The sequence below is a fragment of the Tursiops truncatus genome, chromosome 10 (genome assembly GCF_011762595.2).
Source record: "Tursiops truncatus isolate mTurTru1 chromosome 10, mTurTru1.mat.Y, whole genome shotgun sequence".
Taxonomy (NCBI): domain Eukaryota; kingdom Metazoa; phylum Chordata; class Mammalia; order Artiodactyla; family Delphinidae; genus Tursiops; species Tursiops truncatus.
The window spans coordinates 70,896,483-70,916,251 of NC_047043.1; the positions used below are offsets into that span (position 1 = coordinate 70,896,483).

General features: G+C 43.6%; 1 protein-coding gene across 3 annotated transcripts in view; it reads right to left on the reverse strand.

Annotated features, from left to right (window-relative positions):
- Nucleotides 1–19,769, reverse strand: part of IL17RD (interleukin 17 receptor D) — a 67,457-nt gene that overhangs the window by 10,014 nt on the left and 37,674 nt on the right. For 2 of the 3 annotated variants that reach the window (XM_073811256.1, XM_019947771.3), the window contains exons 2-11: nucleotides 17,363–17,420; nucleotides 12,016–12,141; nucleotides 7,753–7,871; nucleotides 7,117–7,237; nucleotides 5,114–5,158; nucleotides 4,877–5,028; nucleotides 3,575–3,640; nucleotides 2,639–2,693; nucleotides 2,030–2,140; nucleotides 1,058–1,242 (exon numbers count right to left, since the gene is read on the reverse strand). In XM_073811256.1, coding sequence (XP_073667357.1) covers nucleotides 1,058–1,242; nucleotides 2,030–2,140; nucleotides 2,639–2,693; nucleotides 3,575–3,640; nucleotides 4,877–5,028; nucleotides 5,114–5,158; nucleotides 7,117–7,237; nucleotides 7,753–7,871; nucleotides 12,016–12,141; nucleotides 17,363–17,420 — 1,038 coding nt within the window. The remainder of the gene's footprint in view (nucleotides 1–1,057; nucleotides 1,243–2,029; nucleotides 2,141–2,638; nucleotides 2,694–3,574; nucleotides 3,641–4,876; nucleotides 5,029–5,113; nucleotides 5,159–7,116; nucleotides 7,238–7,752; nucleotides 7,872–12,015; nucleotides 12,142–17,362; nucleotides 17,421–19,769) is intronic. The other variant, XM_073811255.1, reaches the window with a different exon arrangement.

Below are 19,769 nucleotides of genomic sequence, written 5' to 3' on the forward strand. Positions count from 1 at the left end.
AAGAGTGTAAAAAGTTACTGAGTGAAGAGACAGAAAAAAATAATTCCAATCCATCCAAAATGCACATCTATATGTACGAGTTCATCTATGCAGGAAAAGACTAGAAGGAAATACAGCAGTTTTAACTGTGGTTCCTCTATTCTCCAGGTTAAGATTACCATCCATTTTGAAATTTGTCATCCTTTTCTAGTTTCCAAATTTTCTATTACACTCATAACTGGAAGGCTTCCCCCCGCCCCCGAGGCTAGTCACTTACAAAGCAGAGCAGAAGGGTTGTCAGTATCTGAAGACTGTGTGCCACCTGCCGGTCCGCACCAGTTTTTCAGTACACAGGCTGATCTGCCAACGTCTAGACCTTCATATATTAGGAAACCCAGCCAGCCTTGTAAACATGCTTAACTGACACTAGGGGACAGCCTCACCATGTGGAGAGAGTCTAAGAAACCCACCAGTCCTCAGTTTCAAAGCACAAATAACTTCCAATTACACAATTATTGTACAATTCTTGCATTTGTAAGAAACAGTGTACCTTCCATGAGAGCTTCAAACTTCACTCTAAAACGAACACTATGACATTATAGAAAAGCTACATATTAACAGCTTAATTCAAGAGAACAGGCAAGAAACCAGAGGAAACCATTTGAGTACTTAACATATTATTGTTTTCCCTTATTTGCCAAGCTCCCCCTCCAAAACTGTCTAAACTCGCCTCTTTACTTGCCATTCTCTCTTTGACCCTCCAGTGCTCTCCAGGATGTCTTGAGTGACCTCCTCCCACCGGCCCCATTGCACGCTCCCAGGGCAGCTGCCATTTCCTCCACCATCCTGTCCCCCATTCCCCCGAGGTCTTTTTAATGCTTAAAACACTTCCTGCCAGGTGGGTGCCACTCAAGGCTTTTGAGCAGGAGTATGTCAGGGTTAGAACTAAGTGTCAGCAAACATTTAGTGCTGGTGATGGGTAGGCCAGGCTGAAAGAAGAGTGCAAGGCTGACCCTAGTTTGGAAGCTAGGCATTTAGCACATGTCCCGCCCAGAAAAAAAGACTTTAGATTCCTCACCTCACAGCCACAGAAGTCCTGGAGGAAGTAGGCAAAACACTGGACGACGTTCATGTGATTCTGGCCATCTTTACTGGAATAGCAGAGGAAGACCTTGGGCCGTGGCCGGAGCCTCTCCCTGGGAAGTGCCGTGATGTACGTGGAGGACTCAGAACTCTCTTCATCTAAATGTGAATATATATTTTCTAAAGTGGAAAAGAAGATAGGGTTGGCTCCCATGAGCAAAGCTCTGTCCTGTTCCCTACGACTCGGGACCTAATGCTGTCTTCAAGAAACAACAGTCACCATGTCACCTAGAGCACTCCCAGCTCCCTAATTCCACCAGCCCCTTGGGTCACCTCTGGGAATGGGACAGCTAGTTTCTGCAGTGGAGGCAAAAATGGACAAAATTTGTTCTTCACCTGAAACTGACCTCAGGCAAGCCAAGAGCACTGCAGCACCACCCCACCCTCTTGCAACTGAGTGCACCTACTACATCATTAAGCATCAGCAGAGGTGACCTTCTTTAAAACAAAAAAACTTTCATTGAAGGGTTTTTTTTTTGTACAAATTACAAAGGTAAAGTCCATAAATCTTAAGAGTACATCTCAATAACTTTTATCTAAGAATACACCTGTGTAACCGCCACTCAGATTAAGATATATTTCTAAGTTCCCCAGAAGCTTCTCTCCCGACGTCAGACTTCTATAAGTGATAAAGCCCTACCTCTTCCCTTACTCACACCTTTAGTCTTCCTTTATGCTCGTGAATTTACCATCCTGAGTTTGAGAAGAGAAGTATGCCTGTCCTTTTAGTGGCTCCTGAGGTTAAAAGTCAAATTTTTTAATTCTGGGAACTACAGCAGCCAGGGAACTCACTACAGGAGCTGTGTGGCTTCCCAGTCGCCTGCCTGGAGGGACCAAGTGCTGCCAGTCTCCCTCTGTTGGCCCTAGACCTGCCAATATAGGAAGAACACACCACACAAAGATATACCTTGCTGCTTCTTGCGGCACATCACCGTGAACAGCGTCGCAAATGCCGATATGACAACCAGCGGCACAGTGATGGCAACAGCTCTGATGGGCCCAGCCCATTGGGAATACACTGGGAAATTTCAAAGGGAAGGCTTTTAGACTTAAGCAGTATAACAGGTTCAAAGAGAAACAATTTTTTTTCATTTTTAAACATAAGCCACATAACAGGTTCTAAGACTCCTTGACCACTTTTCTCTAGTACCGATTTGGTGATTATAAAAGTATTCATTTTAAAAGACTGTAGAAGACAATTCAGTAGTTAGAGTCCGCTGAGACAATAAATACCTTTGAGTGAGAATTTGCCTAGGGAAATCTCCCCTCCCACCACTTTTCTTCTGAGGACAATTGACTATTTATCTGGTCCCAGCAACACACACAACACCCTGGCTTTGATCTTCTGGGCGTCAACATTAGGGTGGAAGGAAAGTCAGATTTGATGGAACATCATTTAAGAGTGAGGAGCTCAAGTGTTTTCTTTTTGTAAACCATGAAGTACAGAAAGCATCGAATACCTTGGTCCACTCTGTAGTCCAGAGGCAGCATTTCCAACAAACAAACAAAATCTTACCTGGTTTTAAGGCATAATGCATCACTTTTCTTGTCATATTAGTGTCATCCACCAGCTGCAAAACAGAGGATGCTGTATTACTTTTTTTAAGTGATAGCATCTCAACAGATTTCATTCATTCTTCCATCTGTGGGCAGTGGGGCGAGGGAGAGGAGAGCTGCTGCGGCCTGTGATCATTTTCAAGCTGAGATTAGATATTAAGAGTCAGATTCATCTCTATATATACCAACCAATACTAATATATATAGGATGGATAAACAACAAGGTCTTACTATATAGCACAGGGAACTACATTCAATATCCTGTGATAAACCGTAATGGAAAAGAATATGAAAAAGAATATAGGGACTTCCCTGGTGGTCCAGTGGTTAAGACTCCATCTTCCAAGGCAGGGGATGACAGTTCAATCCCTGGTCGGGGAACTAAGATCCCACATGCCGCGGGGCAACTAAGCCCACAACTTCTGAGCCTGCACACCTCAACTAGAGAGCCCGTGTGCCGCAACTACAGGGCCCACGCGCTTTGGAGCCTGCGCTCTGGAGCCCATGAGAGACGCTCACATGCCACAATGAAAGATCCCACGTGCCGCAACTAAGACCCAACTCAGCCAATAAGTAAGTAAGTAAATAAATAAATAAATAAATAAATAAATAAGTAAATAAGAATATATAGGGAATTCCCTGGCGGTCCAGTGTTTGGGGCTCCATGCTTCCACTGCAGGGGGCATGGGTTCAATCTCTGGTCAGGGAACTAAGATCCCACACGCCATGCAGCATAGCCAAAAAAATTTTTTTAATTAAAAAAAAAAGAATATATATATTTATAACTGAGTCACTTTGCTGTACAACAAAAATTAACACAATATTGTAAATCAACTATACTTCAATAAAATTTAAAAAGAATAAAAATAATAGGGCTTTCTTGAGTTGTACGTACCTCAATTATATAATCCCCAGGAGATACATTTTGAAGGAGGCAGCTGGTTGTCTCTGTATTTTGCTCCTGCAAAGAAAGAAATAACACTTTAAAACTTTCTTCTTAGATAAAGGTCATCGGGACCCCTCTCTTCTGTCCTAGAACTGAAGGAGCCTTGCCACCAGTTCAGTCATGTTTTCAGAAGATGTCAGTTGGAACAGAAAGCAACTGTGCTTATCTGCCAGGGTATCTGAACTTCATTTTGATAAAAGGCCCAGGAGAGCCTGGGACCCCTGTCATATTCTATGCTTGGCTGGTGGTGCCCTGAGCAGCAATTTTTTATTTGAAGGCAAAGAAACCAATTAGGATACCTTTTACTTAATAAAAGGATGGGGAAAGAAACTACACTTCCATGTTTGTGCATATTTTATTTGCTATAATTTTAACTTGAGCGGAAGGTCAGTGACAGAGGTGACAGCCAGCAGGAAGACAGAACTCGACACAAAGGAGCACATCTACTTCTGCCACTATGACCAAAAACCTCTCTTGGTGCTCTCATGGGATAATCTAGCAGTCTTGTGAACTTCCATGAAACATTTCCCACACCCCCGACCACCTCTAGTTTAAGAACTTGGTTACTGAATTTCTACTTCACCTTGGCCTCTGTGTAAAATCACTAGCCACTGACATGCTAGTGGCTTGGCTCCTAGATGTGTTTTTTTTTCACTTACTAACTGTGAGGCCTTCAGCAGCAGTCCAGGTGACCTCCCTGGGCCACAGGTTCCCCAGCTCTAAAGTGGGGATAACAGCAGCCTTTGTTCCATTGAGCTGTAAGGATTCAATGACCACAAAGCTTGGTAACTGGCACACAGTGAGCACCTGATTCATGCTTAAAATATGGAAGAACAGGGACTTCCCTGATGGTGCAGCAGCTAAGACTCCACGCTCCCAGTGCAGGGGGCCCAGGTTCGATCCCTGGTCAGGGAACTAGATCCTGCATGCTAAAACTAAGACCTGGCACAGCCAAATAAATAAATATTAAAAATTAAAATACAGAATAGACCACAACTACTTCATTGTTTCAGTTCCTTGGTAATACTTTATCTGCTACATCTCCACTGGGACAGCTACGGTAGAGATAACTAGGGAGTGAGGGATGACTCAGGATGGCCCTGAGACGCACCCAGTGATAACATTCTGGAGTGTCTACCAACTGCTCAGAATCCACAAAGCCTAATGTTCACATTGAACCATCCAAATTCCAGGGCCCCAGGGGTCATTTTAAAACACAGAGTATTCCTTTATGCACAACTAGCAGCTCACCTGTTTACAGGTCTTTCGCTTGAAGGGTCCTTCATGCTTGAGCTTATAATGAAGATAGAAGAAACGGAAGCCAAAGGCGTGGGGTGCGTGGTCGAAGGACACCTGCATGTCTGAACCGTGCTGGGTGATGTTGAGGTTCCGAGGCTTCCAGACTGGGAGGAGGAAGGACCAGAGTGAGCATCCTGAGGCTGCCCCGACACCACTAGAGACTTGACAGACAAGGACAGCTATACTTACAGGGTTTACAGGCCAGGTTGTCCGGCTGCAATAGCAGGTCACAGGCTATTAAGAAAGATGCATATTTTTAGTTTTAGCACAGTTTGACATTTTCCTCATCCAACAATTCAATACGATATAAATATATGGCACTGGGTATTGCTGGAAAGAATGTAAAATGCATCAACTGCATCAACTCAACAATGATTTTCAGTAGAGCCCAGTTGTATCTTATGAAAATTTGAATTGTACAATATAAAAGTATTAATGCAGTTCACTTTATGCCACATAAATGGAAACAATATTAAAGTCAGCCAGATTTTAAAAGCTTCTTAAAGGCCACAGCCAAAGGCAGCGAGACCTATGTTCATGCTTCTGCCCCATGGGGACTCTGTTTTAGCTGTAGACAGAAATAATGCCATTCCCTGCCCCACTGTAAACTGTTTAGGCACAAGAGAACTTTAGAGTGATCCTGATAATTTATCTTGAGGTTATTTTAACCTTAGCTAGCACTCTAACTTTTGATGGAGTCTTTTTGATGGAATCTAAAAATGACATCCAGGCATCTACTAAGTAGTAGCAACAGTACTGAAAACCAGGCAGCAAAGGCGGTAGCTTTGAAATAGGATTTAAATGTGATAAAAACACAAGAGAGGCGCTATATGCCATGTTGCTAACCCAGGGAGAACCCTCTGGAAAATGATCTTACAATGCCAAGAAAATCAAAGGCAGCATCAAGGTCACAATGCACTGAAATGGTGATAAATGCACCACCTGCCTCACCCCAAAATGGACATTGATTCCAATGAGGAAAATTAAATCTTAAAGTAGGCGAGTTTTGATTTAAGCAAGCTTTCCATAAACACGTTCTTTGAATCCTCTATCTGGTTGTTATGTGTAAGGCATTGAAAGATGCTGTACAACGTACATGGTCTCTGCCCTATGGAATCTTATTTTAATTAAGAAAATGAAATCAACTGTTATGAAATGACTTTGCTGCATAGAAAACAACCACAGTTTAAAAAAAAAGAAAAGAAAAGAAGGAAACAACCAGAGTAAGAATTCTGCAAAGGGAAGCACGGATGTAGGCTGGCGTTGAGAACAAAAACATCACAGAGGGATGAGGACGGCAAGCAGGCCACATAGGACGGGGTGTCAGATTGGACAACCATCCAAGGCCTGGAAAGACGGACCAAGAAAGCAAGAGGGAAACACTGGGGTCCAGAATGCCTGGGCACCAAATTCATCAGCAATTCAGGCCGATGAAAGGCACACCACACTGTGTGCAGAACAGATGGAAAGGGAGAGCCCGACAGAGAAGGGAATCCAGCATGGTTGGCTTGAGAGTGTGTACTCCAGAGTCAGGCTCCTTGGGGCTCAAATCCCAGCTCCCAACAGGCCCTTTAACGTCTCTATGTGTGATTCCACATCTAATAAGTGGGGATGGTAAGATTAAGTTCTTTGGAGGGTTGTTATGGAGGTAAACTGCATTAATGTTTGGAAAATATTTAGAACAGAGCATTAATATTTGGAAAGCATTTATTTAACATAGATGTTAAATAAATAAACTTTCTAGAACGAGGTAACCTCAGGGATACTGCTTAATTTTCTTAATCTAATCCTGAAAATGACAGGCAATCACTCACAGAGGCCACCCTCCTGATGACAGGTACACGATAGAATCATTTCATGCTCTACCCTTTAGCCTGAAATCAACTTATATTTTGTATTCTGTTTTTTTTTTTATCAAAGTATTTTAATACATGGCTGCCTTACAGCACCTTCAAAAAAATCAACCACCATGTCTACTCCAGAACAAGCCAGGAATGGGTGTCTCTGGTTAGATGCACACTGCCTGGGCCAAATCTTAATTCTAAAAGTTGCTTTTCTGAATGCTTTTTCTCTTCCCCATGCTAGTTTCATACTAGTATTTCATGTGCTCTTGAACACATCTCTGGCGAAAAGTCATTAAAAGCCGGAGAAATGTCTCCCCACGGGAAACAGGCAGGGAAGACCATACTCACTGCGGGTTCTGAAGAAGAAAGGGTGATAATTGCTTTCATTTTTAATGGAAGGAAAAGGGACAATCTTTACAAAGTAATCCGTTTCAAATTTCATATTCAGGAAAGGTTGAGATTCCACTCCCTAAAAGGGAACAAAAATACATGTGATGTCACGGAGAAATCACCCACCCCTCCACCTACATGCGAGAGCTCCGGTCTGCCCTGACGGTCACACAGACACAGTTCTAGGGCTGGGGGACGTGTTGCGGGGGGGGGCAAGGAGGAAGTCCAGAAAGTTTCCTTTCTGGACCAAGTTTAGGTTTGGACCCCTAACTGAAAAGGAAGATGGGCACCGCTGTCTGTTCTTCGGCAATGAAGCTGTGGCACAAAGTTGGTGGGGAGGAGCCTACATCCACTCCTGAGGGCTCAAAGCCACCTTCCAGGACTGCTGCTCCAGCGTGTAACCTGAGAGGTGTGTTTGTTTACCACCAAGAGGTGCTGGAGGGTTTCTGGGAGTGCAGAGCAGGATCGCCCACCTTGGCAGGTGGGGTGGACCCCACAGCCCCTTCTCCTCCAGTTTCACAGGCTTTCAATGGACCATTCAGCCCCCAGAACAATAGTGTGTCTTCAGGAGCACATTCCCCGCGTGTGACTTACAGCTCGTTTGAAGCTACTGTTGAGCTGCTTCGGGTCCTTTAGAATCAGTTGTTGGCACTGTCTTCCCTCTGACTTCAGCTCCTCCAGTATTACCCGAAATCCTTTTAGGAATTCGATGCCTAAGCAAAGCAGAATGCTTTTATTAAAAGTGGACCTAATTACTTCTGAACGCACTTTCCTCCCTCCAAGATTACCATCCTCTCCACCTACACAACAGAGTTAAAGGAATTCTAACTCTAGCCGGAATATCTGAGTGTACAGAAAGGAAAAATAAATACCCTGCATTCCTCTGGTACAGGCCAGGTGATTTGCTCTTTCCCACCATTACTAATTAATAAATCTCTCATCCAGCCAGCCAGTGCACAAACACCCATTGCCTCTATGACATTAGGGTTCATATATTTCGAATCAAGTCACAATTGATCATAAAAGTCTGCAGTGGAATATATAATTTCTAGGTCATTAAACAAGGTGTATTCAGCTGATGATCATTCCCAATGCAGACCAGGGACTCCCCCCAAACCATGTTTCAAATACTTTCCGTTTTAGTCCTATATTTGCTTGCATGTTTCACTGAGCAACGGAGAAAATTCCCAACAAAGTGTGTGTCTGCACACAAGGGGTTCCTAGGCTTGAGATTAAATAGTTTAGGAGAATGCCTATGTGAGTTACAAAGCGGTTCTTGCTCTAATCATGCCTGAAAGGCCGACACCCAAGAGCTGCCCAGTGTGTGCTCTTCATACAGCCCTCAGAGGCCCCGAGACGCCCACAGCGCCGCTGAAAGGCACCGGCCCAGCCTCCCGCCACCTGAGCTTCCCCTGCTGCACGTCCAACTAGCTGCTTTCAAAAGGATTAAGCTCTGATGGCCACGAGAGCCGGTACTGGGGCTTCGTATCCCATGGAGACTGGAGTGGTCCAACTGCAGCTGGAGCTCCCCGAAGCCGGCCTCAATTGGTGAGATATCGATTTCGCATTCTTTCGGAACACTAGACAAGGAGACATTTTCAACCCTTCCCCTCCCAGGGCAAGAATAATTACACAGGATGCAATTAACCAGGTGGGAAAATTATCAATGGCAAAGGCCAGGGAAATCTTTTTCTCTTTCGAATAGGTTCTCCAATCCTGTAATTATTTAATGAAGAGCACATATTTTATGGTGGGAAAGGCAAAGGAGCTACAATTAGAGCTTCGCCATTTAGGGGGTCAGAGGACAGAGTGTGCAAGTACGGACCCTGCCATGTTGTATTATTTCAAGTACAAAGCTTCCTGCGGGGCTGAGTGCTGGCTGATCCAGAGTCCGAGATTCACACATGCTGACAAGATCTAAGGTTTTTGACCAGCAGCTAGTTAGTAGCTCTCACAGGAACCTGTCTTTTGAGATCCCCCCTTCCCCACAAAGATTTCTGAACAAATCCTTATTATTTATACTAAGATTTGATTCATTCAATGTCCCCAGAACTGTTTAACAAAAGCCAGGTGATTAATATGATTATAAGACTGTACCTCTCACAATTACATAAAAACACATCCGCTGGGGTGGGAGTGGATGATTCTAGTTCTTATCTTTAAAAGACCTGCCTAGAAAACCACTATACCAAGTATGGGAGTGGAAGTAGAGGCAGTAAATGTAAATCTTATATCATAGTAACACCTGTATCACAATACTGTTAACATCTTGTAGTTATATAATGTTTAGCAATTTTATACTGCAGTTTCCCATAAAGGAACTTACCTACTCCTAATCATTTAACTCATAAAATCCTCACAACCACAGGAGGAAGGTATTATTGTCCCCACTTTATAGATGAGGAAACCGAGGTATATAAACACTAAATGACTTGCCCAGGGTCACAGAGGGATCAAATGGCAGAGATGGGATCAAACCCAGAGTGCTCTTAACCCATATGCTTTTCTGTCTCCTAAGGAGTCTCCTTGTTAGAACCTCATAGAAACTGATAGAACCTGTCCAGCCATTCCCACCCACAAACCATCATGCAGAAAAAGCACATCTTTCTGCCTTCACTGTTCCACATCTCCGTTTTCCTCACATCTCTTACTTTCATTCTAAAAAGGGAGCCTGCAATGTGTCAGGCCAACCCTTTAACCGTTTAGCTTTATGTTGGAATGACTATTTCTCTCTTATCCACAGAGGATATTTTTCTTTTTAAATGTTAAGGTAATGTTCTTTTTAGAAAACCCATTGGGTTCAGACCCAGCAGTATTTACATGGATTAGTGAGTCAGGCCCACAGGTCTGATCCATCCTCCCTGTCTCTGTACTGAATCTGGTTCCTCTGAGATTTATCTCATTCAGATTAAGAAATTCAGAATTTATTTTACTTTTCCCTTGGTCAGATTTTTTTTTTTTGGTTCTTTATTTTGCGATACGCGGGCCTCTCAGTGCTGTGGCCTCTCCGCTTGCAGAGCACAGGCTCCGGACGCACACGCTCAGCGGCCATGGCTCACGGGCCAAGCCGCTCCACAGCATGCGGGATCCTCCTGGACCGGGGCACGAACCCGTGTCCCCTGCATTGGCAGGCGGACGCCTAATCACTGCACCACCAGGGAAGCCCCAGATTTTTTTTTTTTAATTCTAAGATTCGGTGGCAACGTCCAAGGAGCAGACCTGAGGACCAGGTTCTGATGATGATAAAAACAGCCACTGTTTTTTAAGAGCTCTCTTTAGAAATGTACCATGTGTGTCTCTAATTCTTTTTCTTTTTTCTTTCTTTTTTTTTTTTTTTTACTCTTAACAGGTTTATTGCAGCATAGTTGGCATACAATTAACTTCATATTACAGAGAACAATTTCATACACTTTGACATATATGTACATTCATGAAACTGTCATCACAATCAAGATAATGAACTTATCTATCACCTCCCAAGTCTTCCTCATGCCTCTACAGAGGCCCTCCCACCCCTGTTCCCAGGCAATCACCAACCTGCTTTTTGCCACTAAAGCTTTGTTTGTATTTTATTGAATGTGTCATCACTCAGCATGCACTTTTTGGTCTTGCTGATTTCACTCAGAAAAATTACTTTGAAATTCATCCATATTGTTAGGTATATCACTATTCCATTCCTTTTCATTGCTGGGTAGTGTTTCACTGTATGAATGTACCAGTTTGTGTATCGGTTCATGTGCCGATGGACATTCACGTTGTTTCCAGGTTTGGACAATTAAAAACAAAGCTGCTATGAACGTTTGTGTACAAGTCTTTGTATGGACATATGCTTTCCTTTCTCCTGGATAAATAGTAGTCAAATGGCTGGATCATGTGGTAATGCATGTTCAACTGTTTAGGAAAATACAAAAACGTTTTCCAAAGTGGTTGTGCCATTTTACATTTCCACCCTCAATATTTGTTTTTGGTTTTTTTCTTTTAACTTTTATTGGATTATAGTTGATTTACAATGTTGTGTTAGTTTCTGCTGTAGAGCAAAGTGAATCAGTTATACATATATCCACTCTTTGTCTCTAAGTCTTACAACAAACCAAGAGGCAGTCATGTACACTTTACAGATGGGGAAGCTGGGGCTCAGCCAGATTTAAATGCTTCTTTTCAAAGGTAGATTCTGGGTTCAAACCCAGGCCCATTTGAACAAATCGGCCCTCCCCAGGTTCCATACTCAACCACTGCATCCTCTCCTGTGTGTCATCAGTTCATTAAAGAGGACAAGCAGATGGAGCCCTAATCTGGATCTGGCCAGATAATGTGGGTTTGCTCTTTTCTGTGGGTTTGTTTTAGTTTGCTTTTTTCAGCCCACACAATTTAAATAAAAATTCAATTCATTGCCAACATTTAAAAATTGTTGATTTCATGGTTTCTCATGAAAACTGGAGTTTTCCTGAAAACACACACAACGTGCCAATGCTGGGCCCACACATCTCCTTGTGGCCACAGAGATCACTGATGCTGGATACTGAAGCCATTATATCCTTGGATAGGTCACCTGTCCCCCCAACACCTGCTGAGACACATAGGCCAAGGCCTCAGTGCCATTTATCACTCTCACACTATTATTTTACAAACCCACATCTCTCTCAGTAACAGCCAAGGGAACAAAAGACAAGTCATGGGCACAACATGAAGCTGCATGCATGTGCAGCAAGCGTATACAACCAAGTAGCAAGTGTGTCTGTGCCGAGGCACACCTAAGCTCTGCTCATGTCAAGACCCACCTGGCCCCGGAGGCCACCACGCTTGGGACCCCTGCACTGGGCACCAGTCACCATGGTGGACTCCATTTTGACCACTTACCGAGGGCTCCTGGGGACCAAAGAATGGTGACTGCCACTTGATCGTGGCAAGCATACTGACTGATGGTGATGTTCTGGGCATCGGCGATGACGTGCTTCCCCACTGGATTCAAGTAAGTGGTGCAGTCTAGAGAGTTGGGAGAATGAGAACAGTTATATATATATATATTTTTTTAACATCTTTATTGGGGTATAATTGCTTTACAATGGTGTGTTAGTTTCTGCTTTATAACAAAGTGAATCAGTTATACATATACATATGTTCCCATATCTCTTCCCTCTTGCCTCTCCCTCCCTCCCACCCTCCCTATCCCACCCCTCCAGGCGGTCACAAAGCGCCGAGCTGATATCCCTGTGCTATGCGGCTGCTTCCCACTAGCTATCTACCTTACGTTTGGTAGTGTATATATGTCCATGCTTCTCTCTCGCTTTGTCACAGCTCACCCTTCCCCCTCCCCATATCCTCAAGTCCGTTCTCCAGTAGGTGTCTTTATTCCTGTCTTACCCTTAGGTTCTTCATGACATTTTTTTTTCTTAAATTCCATATATATGTGTTAGCATACGGTATTTGTCTTTCTCTTTCTGACTTACTTCACTCTGTATGACAGACTCTAGGTCTATCCACCTCATTACAAATAGCTCAATTTCGTTTCTTTTTATGGCTGAGTAATATTCCATTGTATATATGTGCCACATCTTCTTTATCCATTCATCCGATGATGGGCACTTAGGTTGTCTCCATCTCCGGGCTATCGTAAATAGAGCTGCAATGAACATTTTGGTACATGACTCTTTTTGAATTATGGTTTTCTCAGGGTATATGCCCAGTAGTGGGATTGCTGGGTCATATGGTAGGAGAACAGTTATATTTAAGCATTTATTTATTCTCTCCATGTTCATCTTCTCAAATTACGCAGGGCATGTTCGGAGTTAGCCAAATCTATTCTGTCTAAAGACGTGTGCCTAGGGACTTCCCTGGTGGTGCAGTGGTTAAGAATCCGCCTGCCAATGCGGGGGACACGGGTTCGATCTCTGGTCCAGGAAGAACCCACAGGACACGGAGCACCTAAGCCCGTGCGCCACAACTACTGAGTGCATGTGCCACAACTACTGAAGCCCGCGTGCCTAAAGCCCTTGCTCCGCAACAAGAGAAGCCACCGCAAGGAGAAGCCCACGCACCACAACAGAAAGCAGCCCCCGTTCGCCGCAACTAGAGAAAGCCCGCGCGCAGCAATGAAGACTCAACACAGCCAAAGATTAATTAATTAATTAATTTAAACTATATACATGCCTGAAATTATTTTTTAAAAAGACGTGTGCCTTAAAGCCCACAGATAACATCAAAGGTTGGCTGTTTGGAAAACTGTAAGATGCTGCAGTGGGGTTTATTTATAACACCACCCCCTCCCCTTGAGTTAAATTCTGGGACAGTGGTCGGAGGATTATGTAAAGTCTGGAGTTTGTGTGTGAATCAGGCATTCACTTTTTACTACGCTGACATTTTACCTAAATCAATAATAATTTACATCAGTTCAATCAGTTTTTAGCATTAAAGAGTGATCTGAAGCAAAACAATGGCTAAGTAATATGGGGTTTGTTCATTTTCAGAAGAAACCTCGAGGGCGAGGGCGAGGGCGAGGTGACTGGGAAAAAGGAACTCATAGGAGGATGTGAATTCGTAGGGTAGTGATTCACAGCCAGACTGTTAAAGAATCCAATTAGGACCTGCCAAAGGGACTAACTGATTTCGTGATAAGCAAAGCACCTTCAATGTTAACTGGCGTGTCAAAGGTAAAACCTTTGTTCCCAAACACCACCTCATCAAAGACACCCACAACACCCCCCAAATCCAAACAGTCCCACGTAAAGACGAAAACCACCGATTCTTTGATTTTGTCTGAGGACATGACTCACTGCCACCTGCCAATGCAGCAGCTGTGCCACCTGGTATGGCTAAGTACACTTTCAAAGTCTAAAAAGGATCCTAAAAAGCTGCCAGAAGCTTCCAGCCAGACCCAGTGGGGGGACCTCCCAGGATGGCTGCAGGCTGTTCCCGCCACTTGTGCATGGAGAATCCCAGACACTAACTTGTCATTCTTACGCTGCTTTATCTTGATTTCTTTTCAGTAATTGAACTTGAAAACTTTCTTTAGTATATGATGCAAAAGGCCTTCCATCGGATTCCAAAACTACTCATTACCCCTCTGAAGTCAGGGTGTTTTGGGGGTGAAGCATTCAGAGGCATTTTCTAAGAAGCCTAGTGAGTCTGCTGCATGCCTGTCCCCCTGCTCCCCGTAAACTATACCACACATTTCCCATTTTTATGACTAAAAATATTCACTAGATATTTGAAAATCACAACAGAATATTTAAAAAATGGAGAAGTCATCCATAACCTCCCACCACACAGAAGTAACTGCTAACATCTAACGGATATGCTTGCAAGCCTTTTGACATGCACACAATATCCCTTCTTTTTAAATTTCTTATTAGAGGACAACACACATGCGCTAAAATGCACCAGCCTCCTCTCTGAAACTCCACCCTTCACTCGGCTTTGTGTCCTGCTTTTCTGCCTAACTCCTACGGAAGGCATACTCCCTTCTCTAAACTCCATCTTCTTCAAAAACAGCCACCTCGACATTTCAGCATTTCTTCTTTTGAAAAGATGTTAATAATTAATAAAACCAAATTCTACTTCTGATGACAATTCACTCTCAAAGTGTTCAACATGTGTTCACTGGGTATAGAAGAGAACTTTAGAATAGGAAAAAAATGTTGAAACATCTGTTTTAATACCCACATTGAACAAACAAGGAAACTGCAGCTAGAGTGATCGGCTGGGTGGCTTGCAATGCCACCAGTGACCAGCCCAGAAAGCCACCTCGGATAGCTCACGCAGGGCTCTTGCTATTCTATCCCCAGCACAAAGCATATGACTAAAAAATAAGTTGTGAATCAGAACTATTCAGCCTGCAAAAATCCTAGCTGAGACCAGCTTCCCAGAATAGAAAAAGACAAGATCCCCCCATACGAGTAAAGTACAAACATTTTCATTTATTGAGGTCTATAATGAAAGAAACCTTTGACTCAAACAGCTTTAGGAAAAGATGCATGAACAAGAGTAAATCATGATTTTTTTCCCTTTGTTCATTCCTAATGCCAAAATCAGCACTCTCTGGGTTTCTGTAAATACAATTATACAAATATAAAGTCTACAAATTAAGACAATGTATTACAACCTACTCAGGCATTACCCCACTCAGAGCATGACGAAGAAACGAGAAATGCAACGTGAAAGGAGGGAAGGGGATCTGTAAAAGCTGATTTTGACATAAAGGCAAGACATTTTCTTTCTTTGTAACGTTAAATGGCAAAGGAATAGAAAAGTAAGATATTTGTAGTTTAATACTTTTGTTGAAAACTTGGTGATTGGTTCTTAGCTATTTCAAACAAACTAGTAACCAGTCAATAGAGCAATAACAGGAACTTCCTTGTGGGAGAAAGAAATTATCTTTTTTAATGGAAAACAATGACTAGGTTTTTTGCACAGCCTGGATCCAATTATTAGCAACTCTAACGTTTTGGATTCCGATTACAAAAAAATTATGCCCAAATGACATTTGGCCAAAATGCAACCTCGCTTCAGATGTCTCAGGAGTCGAGTTGTGAATTAAATTCTAACTAAATGCTGAAGACTTACAAAGAAAATAATGACCAAGGGACAGGCATTGGCACGTGGGCCAAATATCTAGTCCCATGAAGAAAACAATAAGGTACTTTTAAGTTTTATAGGTAAGGATCCTCTTTCACAAAACCCCATATTAAATTAGAGATGCAAATACTTGTTTGCAGCTGACCGGAAAATTCTGAACTCTTGAATGTAATACAAGATCTACCAGGACCAAGAACATATATTAGAAATTAACTTTCTAACCTAAAGAAAGATCCCTTACACATGTCTTTACTTAGCTGAATTAAGTCTCATGGACTTGCAAGTCTTTCATGAGCATCATAGCATTTACCCGGAACATGTACACATCATGAACGTGAAATGTCTGAGTTTCCCATGTAAGTTCTCATCAGTTAACTTAAAGTACCCACGTCAGCAACTGCGGGCATGAACTTGACATCCATATTTGCATCTTAAAATTGTTAGATTGCATACGTGACCTCAAAAACCCTGCTTTAGCAGTGCTTATTCCAGAGGCCTCAATGTGACCTACAGCCCTTACTCATAACTCTCCAAGAGATGAATCAAATGTCAAGTCACTACATATGAATCAAGCTCCTTCTTGTCAACATTTTTACTTATAATTTATGGCTCATAAGGCTAAAATGCTCATAATTCTATATAATTACCTCCTAGGGCACAAAAGCAGATGCTAAGGCGGGTTCTACATGCTTAATCAGAAAAAAGCACGCCCACCTGCCCTTAGAAAACAATTCAGCCAGAAAAAGTCACACTTCTTGAGAGAAAGGGCCAAAGAGGTACTTGGATTCTAATTCCAGTTGGAATGACTTCTAATATTAATAGATATCAATTACTGAGTGCACACGGAAGGCTAGCTCCTGAGATGAGCAGTTATAAACATTACCTCATTTAAGTGTCAAAATGACGCTGAGGAAGAAGTTAATCTTTATTTCACATGATGAGAAAACTGAGGCTTGCCAAAGTGGAGTCACCTGCCATAGTTCACAGCTGATAGGTGGGGAACAAGGTGAGAACCCAGGCCTAAGTCAAAGATGGCCAGTTGGAGACCCCTGTGCCAATCTGAGACCGATTCACTCGGCCCACTCTGTGTTTGTGAAATTTTTTAAATAAATGCTATTTTTTTTAAATGTTAAATGTCCATACTGAAAAAAAATGCAAATTTCCCACTCTTCTTGGAAATCACATGCGGCTGTGCTCAGGGGACATCCCTCAAGACCACATCTGGAGGAGGTGGAATGGAGGAGCCAGTGCACCTCTAAGACCAGACGCAGGCGACCCAGTTTACCACAGTCCCTACCACTCCTGCACCTGGTACCTGCGCTCACTGTTCCCCTGCTGGGCCCTACAGGCATCTGCGTTTTTCTTAAGGATATGGCTATGTCCTGAGGAAATCAGGGGAGATCTCCACACACAGCTTCTCTCAACACTTTAGAGGACAACTGACCTGTTCGAGCTCCGAAATACTTGGGGTTGCTTAACTGAGACTGAGGTGCTTTAGCTCTGTGGACAAACCTGAGCAGGTTCAGAAAATCCCTCAACTCCAGGACCTGCAGTGTCCCTGATTAAGCACGACTGTGGAAGCTTTAGATCACTGAAAGGGCTCCATTCTTCGGCGGTCAAGCCGTTCACTTACTGTCATATCTGAAGGTGATGTTATGCAGCCCGCTGTTTCTGCTGGCCGGCCCCACTCCCTGTGGGAAAACAGGAGAACGTGAGAAGGAGTGAAGCCAATTTGCTTTTCCATCACAAATTCCCCACGGAGTCAAAACGCACACATGATCGCAGAGACCCAGGGTCATGCCAGTCACCAAGCAACATCCACGCTCTCCGTGTCCCCTCTGTCCCCCCACCCAGCTCCCTCTAGCCCAGGAGATTCTTAACTGCCAGGCCACAGGGATCAGGAGTACTCACGTCCCCTGAAACAATAGCAGCAGAGGCTGCTCTGCATTTGGGGGTTAAATAATAATTCATTAACAGTAAAACTGGGAGAGAGTGACCGTGAGCTGCCAGCTGGAACCCTTCCAGTTGGATCCACTTTGAGCACTGATTGGTTATAAAATTTGCCTACCAGACACTCTCATCCAAAAGCCCTATTAAGCCATAACAGATAGGCAATTCCTCAAGCCTAAGGAAACAGGTTTTTCATTCCAAGACCAGGAATGAGTGTGGGAATAAGCTGTTACTTTTAATGAGAAAAGTCTTCACTGCCTCCATACCTGTGCTTAGAGCATAGAAGGTGGATCATAGAAGAAGACTTTGAAACGTCTAACTCTAACTCTTAGGGGTGTGGCTTTTAGCCATCTGTACTCTTAACAGCAGGCATAACAACTCTGCCAGACCTCCCATTTTAATTACAGCATCCACAGAGGGAGCCCCGGAATCCTCCTGTTGGCCGCACCTTGTCCTGACCCACCACTTATCCATCATGGGAAAGAGCAGCTAAAGATCTCCCAACACTGGTTTAACTGTTTCTGTGATAATCTGCAAATGTGCCATTCAGCATTAATTGCAGAATTCTCCCCCAAAATGTTAATTCTTAAATGCTAAATGATGGGAAAATATTCTAACCACACAGCTGAAGTTTCCACCCAACAAGGGGGATGTTAGGGAAAACCATATGCTGGCAGTCTGGTATTTAATGGGCAATTGTTACACTAAGACACAATGTGCAGAACACTTCTGATGGAGCCCAGGGTCTCAGGTCACAACCCCGGCACATCCATATGTTACCAGCGTGTTCACGCTGCTTATCCTGAAGCCAGGCATACCCGCTGAAACTGTATCCCTGGGCTCAGATAAACATGGACCTTGGGAAAGCACAGCTGTGCAGAAAAGGATGGACACACATCATTCTAATTAAAGTGAGGAATAAGCAGTAACAGAAAATCTCAATCAACACGGGGCACTAGCCCCATGGTCTACTGGGGTTCCGTTCCCCTTCTTCCTGATTCACCTTCCTTCTCCAGCTGTCCTCCTTCCAGCCTCCCTTCCACACATACACAAGGTTCCAGAATTCCTCACCTGAACGGAAACACTTTGGAAAGTGTTATTACCTTATTAAAACCCTAAATGCCTCCATAACTGCTTAGGGACGGGGCCACAGTCTGTGTGACTGGAGGATGCCCAACTTACAGAGAGCCATGACCAGAGCAACACGACCAGCTGGGGACCAGGAAAGAGACGATGCAAAACCCGCACAATCCCTCAGTAATGCCCAAGGGGTGTGCCCCAAGCCACACCCTTCTCCTCCCATACAAACCCCCAGGATATAAATTCACTCACCATCTATTATGAGCCAGACATTATCCTAGGTACAGTGGTGAACACAACAGCCACTATCCCTGCCCTCAGGAGCGAAGTGGCTCATTCTTTCAAAGAACAGTAACTGGGTATGTGGATCACACGCAGGGCATACAGACAAATCTCAAGTCACACCCTGACCCTCACAAGAACTCTCAGTGTAGATGGCATACAAGGTCTCTGCAGCTAGGGTGAAAGGGCCAGCCATAAATAAGCATACAGTGTATGAAATGCCACATGCAGCGCCTCAGTAAGGATGAACCCAGGGTAAGAACACCACGTACTAGAAGCTGAAGAGAGGGAAGGATAACTGGGCTAGAATGGAGAGGAAAGGGGAGTCTCAGGGGAGGGAAACAAAAATGTAATCCAGGGGCCAAGGTAAGTACCTTAATCCTTCATCCTCTAGCTGGGACCAAGGGCAAACCACTTCACTCCACTGGGTGTGAATCTCCTCAACTGTTTTTATTAAAAGACAATTTGCATGACTTTCCTCTGAGAAGGGAGTTTGAGGAGGACACGTGAAGCCATGCAGAGGAAGCACTTTTCAAAAAGGAGATGCACTCCATTTAATAGCATGCTCCAAGGCGTGTAGGACTCTCGTGACCAATCACCTCGCTTGTAGGACTTTGTCAGCTTTTCATTTTGCTCTTGTTCGCCCTGTATTTCTACTGCAACATGTTTTTAACAGATATTCATTGGGCACTTGCCATGAATGCATTGTGGAAAGGAGCCCAAGACAG